General features: G+C 47.0%; 1 protein-coding gene across 2 annotated transcripts in view; it reads right to left on the bottom strand.

The window, feature by feature from the left end:
* sez6l (seizure related 6 homolog (mouse)-like) overlaps window positions 1-8,708 on the bottom strand; it is an 86,721-nt gene extending 78,013 nt beyond the window's left edge. For both annotated transcript variants that reach the window (XM_072371504.1, XM_072371503.1), the window contains exon 1: window positions 8,434-8,708. In XM_072371504.1, the coding sequence (XP_072227605.1) occupies window positions 8,434-8,524 (91 nt within the window). In that variant the 5' untranslated portion in view covers window positions 8,525-8,708. The remainder of the gene's footprint in view (window positions 1-8,433) is intronic.
* Window positions 8,709-9,473: the final 765 nt, after the last annotated feature.

Here is a 9,473-nt window from a genome sequence, read left to right on the forward strand (position 1 = left end):
CCCTCAGTTCCATTTTTCTCTCCACTCACTCAAAGTAATCGGAGAGAGAATAAAAGCCGGAGAGGGGGATGAAGAGTACCGCAGTAAGGAAGCTGAGAGGAAAGAGGAGAGTTGATGCGATGAGAGAGAAGCGGATTCCAAGATGGATGAGTTCACAGGAGAGAGGAGAAGATCTATATTTTTTAGATTAAAGGGACATGCTGTATTGATATTTGCACAACAAAAACAGCGGTGGCGTGGATCGATGTGAGGGCCTCATGGATCCCAACTGCAGCTCTCCATTCTCTGCTCACTTGTCAAGCTGTCTTTCTACCAGATTATCGTTCTCACCCTGAGAAAGCAGAGCATGCAGCCTGTCACCGTCCAAAGCTGCAGCAAAGAGAGATCAGGAGCTCGCTCTCTGCTGGAGGAGCTCATTAGACATGAAACCGCTGATGCAGCGCAGGCGGCGCTGCGTGCGAGCGTGTCACAGATCAAAAAGTTGTGCATGAACACGGGAGTGACAGGGATTAACAAGGAGACTGGGGCCTGCTGAGTAACTCACACGAACGTGCGTGTTCAGGTGTGTGTGCAGGACGTTTCTGCTTCTAACGAGCACAAAGCCAATGTTTGAGGGCTGTGGCGGTTAGGAGCTCAGCTGTGCACCGGCGCGCACGTGATCACGCAGGAGAAAAGTCCTCAGTGATCAAAGGGAAAGTGATGAAATCTCCTGAAACAAAGAGTTCAGTAAAAGTCGTGGTGATAACGGTTTATTCTGATTAGCAGCCAACAGAAACACTGACGGACCGAAGGTTTCACATCAGGCTGCACATTTTCCTCCTGTTAGTCAGCTTTAAATGTCACTCTTATGCTGTACAGCTGGTGCTGGAAACATGCTGATGCTGCCATCCAGACGCTTATAAGGAGGAGAGATGGGGGGGCAGAAGCTTTAATCCCAACTTCAGCCCCCATCCCACTTAAAGTTAAGATTCATGGTTAAAGAAGCAGAAACAGGAAGGCTTTACTTCCCCCAGTACTGATGGGTTCTGGGTCCACTCATGTGATGTGAAAGCAAACCAACATGTGGTCAAATGCTGCTCACTTGTTTTCCGATGAGACTTTGCTCTAAATAATTAGTGTTTCCTGAAAACTACGTAGCCTCAAATTTAATAACTCTGTTTCTGTATGTTTATGGTAAATTAATTCAGAAATAATTTGTGTCTGCTTTGAGGTAAAGTTGGTTTTGCTCAGCTGCGAGGCCTGTGTCACATAAAGTTTATCAATTTTACCAATTCAATTCATATACCTGCATATTCCTGCATAAACATGTTATATACCTGCATAAACATGTTATATACCTGCATAAACATGTTATATACATGCATAAACATGTTATATACATGCATAAACATGTTATATACATGCATATTCCTGCATAAACATGTTATATACCTGCATAAACATGTTATATTCCTGCAAAAACATGTTATATACATGCATAAACATGTTATATACATGCATAAACATGTTATATACATGCATAAACATGTTATATACCTGCATAAACATGTTATATACCTGCATAAACATGTTATATACATGCATAAACATGTTATATACATGCATAAACATGTTATATACATGCATATTCCTGCATAAACATGTTATATACCTGCATAAACATGTTATATTCCTGCAAAAACATGTTATATACATGCATAAACATGTTATATACATGCATAAACATGTTATATACATGCATAAACATGTTATATACCTGCATAAACATGTTATATACCTGCATAAACATGTTATATACATGCATAAACATGTTATATACATGCATATTCCTGCATAAACATGTTATATACCTGCATAAACATGTTATATTCCTGCATAAACATGTTATATACATGCATAAACATGTTATATACATGCATAAACATGTTATATACATGCATAAACATGTTATATACATGGATATACCTGCATAAACATGTTATATACATGCATACACATGTTATATACATGCATATACCTGCATAAACATGTTATATACATGCATATACATGCATAAACATGTTATATACATGCATAAACATGTTATATACATGCATATACCTGCATAAACATGTTATATACATGCATAAACATGTTATATACATGCATATGCCTGCATAAACATGTTATATACATGCATAAACATGTTATATACATGCATATTCCTGCATAAACATGTTAAATACCTGCATATACCTGCTTTATACATGCATATATATGCATATTCCTGCATAAACATGTTATATACATGGATATACCTGCATAAACATGTTATATACATGCATAAACATGTTATATACATGGATATACCTGCATAAACATGTTATATACATGCATAAACATGTTATATACATGGATATACCTGCATAAACATGTTATATACATGCATATGCCTGCATAAACATGTTATATACATGGATATACCTGCATATTCCTGCATAAACATGTTATATACATGCATAAACATGTTATATACATGGATATACCTGCATAAACATGTTATATACATGGATATACCTGCATATTCCTGCATAAACATGTTATATACATGGATATACCTGCATAAACATGTTATATACATGGATATTCCTGCATAAACATGTTATATACATTGATAAACCATAGGGACCAACAGAGCTGGTTAAATGTCTATTCTGCCTAATACAGGAGAAATAAAAAGCCTTCAGCATCGACATCATCGTTGTTCTTCTCATTTTCAGAAGGATTCATGTTTAACTGCTGCAAGTCAGTATTTGTAGCAGATTTTCTGGAAATTCTGTTACAATTATAGCTTCGAACAGAAGCTGGGAGAAATCGATCCATATGCAGTGAGACGGGATAACAAGCCTAACGTTTACCTGTCAGAACATCGAACAGGAAGTCTATCACTGTGTTTTCACCAAAGGTTTCTATGTTTATTCACCAAAAACCACTTTGGGTGTGACCTCAAACAGATGATAGATGAGGTTAAATCAGATAAATGCAACCAGCTGATCCAGCCACCTGAACATCTTCGCTGAGTTCTAAGCTCCAGCAGCTCTGCACCTTCAGGTTCTTTTACCTGCCATGAATATAAGGTCTGTGGAGCTGCTTTTTCCATTTTGATTTGATTAAAATCTGAAAACTTTTTATTCGAAAGCTGGAGGGATCAAAAACAGTTAAGAAATATAAATTTGTCATGCTGAGCCATTGTAGATCAAACCTCTTGTGTTGTAGTGGAGGGATGAGAGCTGAACCAACTACATCTGTTCATTCCCAGCTCTGGAACCTGCCTGAAACTTTACGTTGAATCATTGCTCGCCATGACAACACGAGTTCTGCGTCTGCTCAGGTTTCCTCAGTGTTCATCAGACAGCATCGACACACCGCCCATCCATCACCACCACAGAGAAGCTGTGTGTGCGGCTGCCCTTTGCAGTTGAATGCTTAACTAAATAAATCACCGAGGAGCTGATTCTGCTGGTGGCACTTCAGCCTACTTAGCAAAGAAGAGACAATTAAGAGTGACACTTTAAAACGCACCATTAGAGCTTTGTTGAGTCATATGTGCTACTTGTTAAATGTGTGTGACAGGAAACTGCAGTTCATCAATTACACAGCTTTGCTAAATGAGTTTGCAACATTCAAACCGCTTGAAGCTTATTAAATATCTCATTATCAAAAAAAGACTCATTAAGAGGCTGCTTCAGCTGTGCAGATTCAACAACCACAAGTTGGTACCACAACAACCACGGGTTGGTGCCACAACAACCACAGGTTGGTGCCACAACAACCACGGGTCGGTACCACAACAACCACCGGTTGGTACCACAAAAACCACAGGTTGGTACCACAAAAACCACAGGTTGGTACCACAAAAACCACCGATTGGTACCACAACAACTACCGGTTGGTACCACAACAACCACGGGTCGGTGCCGCAACAACCACGGGTTGGTACCACAAAAACCACCGATTGGTACCACAACAACTACCGGTTGGTACCACAACAACCACCGGTTGGTACCACAACAACTACGGGTTGGTACCACAAAAACCACGGGTCGGTGCCACAACAACCACCGATTGGTACCACAACAACTACCGGTTGGTACCACAACAACCACGGGTCGGTGCCACAACAACCACCGGTTGGTACCACAAAAACCACAGGTTGGTACCACAACAACCACCGATTGGTACCACAACAACCACGGGTTGGTGCCACAACAACCACGGGTTGGTACCACAAAAACCACCGATTGGTACCACAACAACTACCGGTTGGTACCACAACAGCAGAGAAAAAGAAGCATAAACATGTGCTGAAACACAAGTGTCCCCCTAAAAGGATCTAATTGGTGCTTTGGTCATGCAAGCAATAATAAATGATGACAATTAGGTTTGAGGAATAAAACATGGCAGCCATTAAGTTGCTGCTGGCGTCGTACAAAGAAAGCTTTTTAGTCTTAACAGGGATCTTTGTCTAACTCCAACCAAGCAGCTTTAAACAGTGTCAGGAAGTCACAGAAGTACTCTCCTGTTACCAAGGCTGCCAACAAAATGGCGTCCATAACCCGGAGGTGTGGATTCTTAATCCAAACCCAGTAATGCCAAAGGCTGCACTCAAGCAGGAAGCGTCTTAATAGAGTGCTGCTGAGGTATTAACTGAAGGAGAGAAAAAGCACGATATGTTGCGCTTGGAAAGCCTTGGCTGAGAGCGTGATGTCCCTATCTGCACCCCCTCCTTCCTCTTCATCAGGACTCTGAGGCTTTTTAAAGTAAACAGTTAAGAATGATGCTGTTTCCAAGGCAGAAATGGTCATCTAGTTCTGATATGTGCTACTCTGCCTGATGAGGTATGAACTGTATGATGTGATCTCCGATTAAAGGCAGTTACGTCTTTATTTAAACTGTTAAACAAAACCAAGTGAAATGACACTAGCTGCTTAGATAGATCATGGAGTAAAGATTCTTAGTCATCCAGGCCATCCTACGTGCCTGAACAGAACAGCTGGACCTAAAGAAGCCTTCTATTCGAGCACTTGGGATGTAAAGAGATGCCTTTTGGGGGTTTCTGTGATCTTCAGTGTAGAGTTAAAGTCCAAAGGGTGTTATTCTCTGCTCAGCTTTAGTTGAACATGAGACCAAACACACATCTCCAGAGGAGGCCGGGCTGTCCGAGGCCAACAGGAACCTGGCGACAGATAGCTTTCAGAAAGTGACTGTGGCCCCATGACCCGACCGCTTTCAGCACCTTTTATTCATCAGCTGGGTTTCTGATTCTCATTCAGAAGATGTCCACAAGGAAAGGTGAAAGGAAACAGCACAAAGAAGACTTCAGACACACTTTATGCAAATGACTCATCAGATGTTTCAGCTCCCCAGATATTCCCTCAGATTAAATTTCCTTTTGTGGATGTCCACCACAGTGATTCATTTGCCACCACTGTATCTGATACCCTCTGGTTCCTCTCCTGGTGACACCACTGTATCTGATACCCTCTGGTTCCTCTCCTGGTGACACCACTGTATCTGATACCCTCTGGTTCCTCTCCTGGTGACACCACTGTATCTGATACCCTCTGGTTCCTCTCCTGGTGACACCACTGTATCTGATACCCTCTGGTTCCTCTCCTGGTGACACCACTGTATCTGATACCCTCTGGTTCCTCCCCTGGTGGCACCACTGTATCTGATACCCTCTGGTTCCTCTCCTGGTGGCACCACTGTATCTGATACCCTCTGGTTCCTCTCCTGGTGGCACCACTGTATCTGATACCCTCTGGTTCCTCTCCTGGTGGCACCACTGTATCTGATACCCTCTGGTTCCTCTCCTGGTGGCACCACTGTATCTGATACCCTCTGGTTCCTCTCCTGGTGGCACCACTGTATCTGATACCCTCTGGTTCCTCTCCTGGTGACAGCCACCACTGTATCTGATACCCTCTGGTTCCTCTCCTGGTGGCAGCCACCACTGTATCTGATACCCTCTGGTTCCTCTCCTGGTGGCACCACTGTATCTGATACCCTCTGGTTCCTCTCCTGGTGGCACCACTGTATCTGATACCCTCTAGTTCCTCTCCTGGTGGCACCACTGTATCTGATACCCTCTGGTTCCTCTCCTGGTGACAGCCACCACTGTATCTGATACCCTCTGGTTCCTCTCCTGGTGGCAGCCACCACTGTATCTGATACCCTCTGGTTCCTCTCCTGGTGGCACCACTGTATCTGATACCCTCTGGTTCCTCTCCTGGTGACACCACTGTATCTGATACCCTCTGGTTCCTCTCCTGGTGGCACCACCACTGTATCTGATACCCTCTGGTTCCTCTCCTGGTGGCAGCCACCACTGTATCTGATACCCTCTGGTTCCTCTCCTGGTGGCACCACTGTATCTGATACCCTCTGGTTCCTCTCCTGGTGACACCACTGTATCTGATACCCTCTGGTTCCTCTCCTGGTGGCACCACCACTGTATCTGATACCCTCTGGTTCCTCTCCTGGTGGCAGCCACCACTGTATCTGATACCCTCTGGTTCCTCTCCTGGTGGCACCACTGTATCTGATACCCTCTGGTTCCTCTCCTGGTGACACCACTGTATCTGATACCCTCTGGTTCCTCTCCTGGTGACACCACTGTATCTGATACCCTCTGGTTCCTCTCCTGGTGACACCACTGTATCTGATACCCTCTGGTTCCTCTCCTGGTGGCAGCCACCACTGTATCTGATACCCTCTGGTTCCTCTCCTGGTGACACCACTGTATCTGATACCCTCTGGTTCCTCTCCTGGTGACACCACTGTATCTGATACCCTCTGGTTCCTCTCCTGGTGGCACCACTGTATCTGATACCCTCTGGTTCCTCTCCTGGTGGCACCACTGTATCTGATACCCTCTGGTTCCTCTCCTGGTGACACCACCACTGTATCTGATACCCTCTGGTTCCTCTCCTGGTGGCACCACTGTATCTGATACCCTCTGGTTCCTCTCCTGGTGACACCACTGTATCTGATACCCTCTGGTTCCTCTCCTGGTGGCACCACTGTATCTGATACCCTCTGGTTCCTCTCCTGGTGGCAGCCACCACTGTATCTGATACCCTCTGGTTCCTCTCCTGGTGCCACCACTGTATCTGATACCCTCTGGTTCCTCTCCTGGTGGCACCACTGTATCTGATACCCTCTGGTTCCTCTCCTGGTGACACCACCACTGTATCTGATACCCTCTGGTTCCTCTCCTGGTGGCACCACTGTATCTGATACCCTCTGGTTCCTCTCCTGGTGACACCACTGTATCTGATACCCTCTGGTTCCTCTCCTGGTGGCACCACTGTATCTGATACCCTCTGGTTCCTCTCCTGGTGGCACCACTGTATCTGATACCCTCTGGTTCCTCTCCTGGTGGCAGCCACTGTATCTGATACCCTCTGGTTCCTCTCCTGGTGACACCACTGTATCTGATACCCTCTGGTAACACCACACAGCCAAGTTTATCCATTTGAAACCAGGCACTATGATTCACATTTGCTTTTTACAGCTTCAGAGGAAACCCAACTGCTGATCATGACCTACCAGCATCTTTGCACCCTGCATCCTTTCCTCTCAGCCACACTGTGGAATGCAGTAACTCCAGAAGAAAATCACCCCAAAATAATCACGAGTTGTTACAAAAATCCATTCAGTCACCAAAGACTGGGAGTAGTGGCGATGCTCCGTGTTTCACATCAATAGATGAAACAAATCCTAATTTCATCTAAAGGAGAAATCTTAAACATGACCATTTTATGTCATTTTTCAGCACTCATCCCATCGAATAACCCTGATGACATCACCAAGGTCGTCTCCTGATGAGCCTTGGAAGATATTTCATTACTGGGTGTATGTTCAGTATGTTGGTGTCAAACAAATAAAGGCTTCACCGGAATGAATTAAAATGCGATCAACTTCCCTCTCCCCACTTTCTGCCAGCTTGTTTTCTCATTTCTCTGCTGATGCTGGTGCTGATGCTGGCGGAATCCCCCCCGCCACCCACTCCGCGCGTGTTTAACCGCCTAACTGCAGCGCCTGTTGACAGGTAATCTCTTCCTCTGCATCCAGGCTCCCACGCACACGAGTGGGCTCGGTTCCACATGCACTCACAGTAAGCGTGCGTGCATCCCGGACTGCTGTGCCAAACCTATTGGAGCTCCTCGCGCGATAAATAGCTTGCAAAGGCGTTTATTTCAAGACTCCAACTGCTGCTCCAGCCTCCCCCTCAGCCTCAGCCTCCTCCAGCAAAACGTCTCAAACAAGTCGGGGATGCCCAGAAAGGCGAGTTAACTGAACTCAAGCTGCTGGCGTTCCGCCGGAACACCAGCCAACACAGAGATGAGTTTCAGAAAGACACGAAGCGAGCACAAAAGCAGCCCTTACCTCCCGCTGAGACGCTGCTCCACAGCAGCCCGATCCACACCACCGCTGGCAAGGTGCTGCGGAGTCGGACCGAGCAGGCGGCCGGCGGCATGGCGACAACAAAACGGTCCGGAGGCGAGCGAAGGCGCTGAAACCAGAGCAAAAGGACGAGCTCCCGGTGTGTGGAGGGGCTGGTGCGCGGTCAGGCGGTCAGGAAGAGCCGGAGAAAGTCCGCATGTCAGAGCAGCATCCTGACGGCGAGCAGCGCTCCTGCTTTCTGCCTCCAGTCTGTCCTCCTTTTCTCCTCCGCGTGCTCTGCTGTCCTCCCGCTCACTCACACGCACTGTCTCTCTCTCCCTCTCTCTGTCACCCGCCCACCCCTCCACGCGCGCGCTCGCGGGCGAGCTCACACAGTGACCTTAATGATAATGAAACTTTTGTTCGGAGTGTGTGCGTGTGTGGATGTATCAGGGTGACAGTTGGGGGCTGCAGTGTGACAACAACGCATTTACATAAGTTAAGAAGAAACTCAGATTTACAGACTGAGGAGGGGTGGATGCGGGGGTAGGAGGGGTGGATGCTGGGGTAGGAGGGGTGGATGCGGAGGTAGGAGGGGTGGATGCTGGGGTAGGATAGGAGGGGTGGATGCTGGGGTAGGAGGGGTGGATGCGGGGGTAGGAGGGGTGGATGCAGGGGTAGGAGGGGTGGATGCGGGGGTAGGAGGGGTGGATGCGGGGGTAGGAGGGGTGGATGCTGGGGTAGGAGGGGTGGATGCGGGGGTAGGAGGGGTGGATGCGGGGGTAGGAGGGGTGGATGCGGGGGTAGGAGGGGTGGATGCAGGGGTAGGAGGGGTGGATGCGGGGGTAGGAGGGGTGGATGCGGGGGTAGGAGGGGTGGATGCAGGGGTAGGAGGGGTGGATGCGGGGGTAGGAGGGGTGGATGCGGGGGTAGGAGGGGTGGATGCTGGGGTAGGAGGGGTGGATGCGGGGGTAGGAGGGGTGGATGCTGGGGTAGGATAGGAGGGGTGGATGCTGGGGTAGGAGGGGTGGATGCGGGGGTAG

The sequence above is a fragment of the Leuresthes tenuis genome, unplaced genomic scaffold (genome assembly GCF_036924035.1).
Source record: "Leuresthes tenuis unplaced genomic scaffold, fLeuTen1.0.hap1 SCAF_19, whole genome shotgun sequence".
NCBI lineage: Eukaryota > Metazoa > Chordata > Actinopteri > Atheriniformes > Atherinopsidae > Leuresthes > Leuresthes tenuis.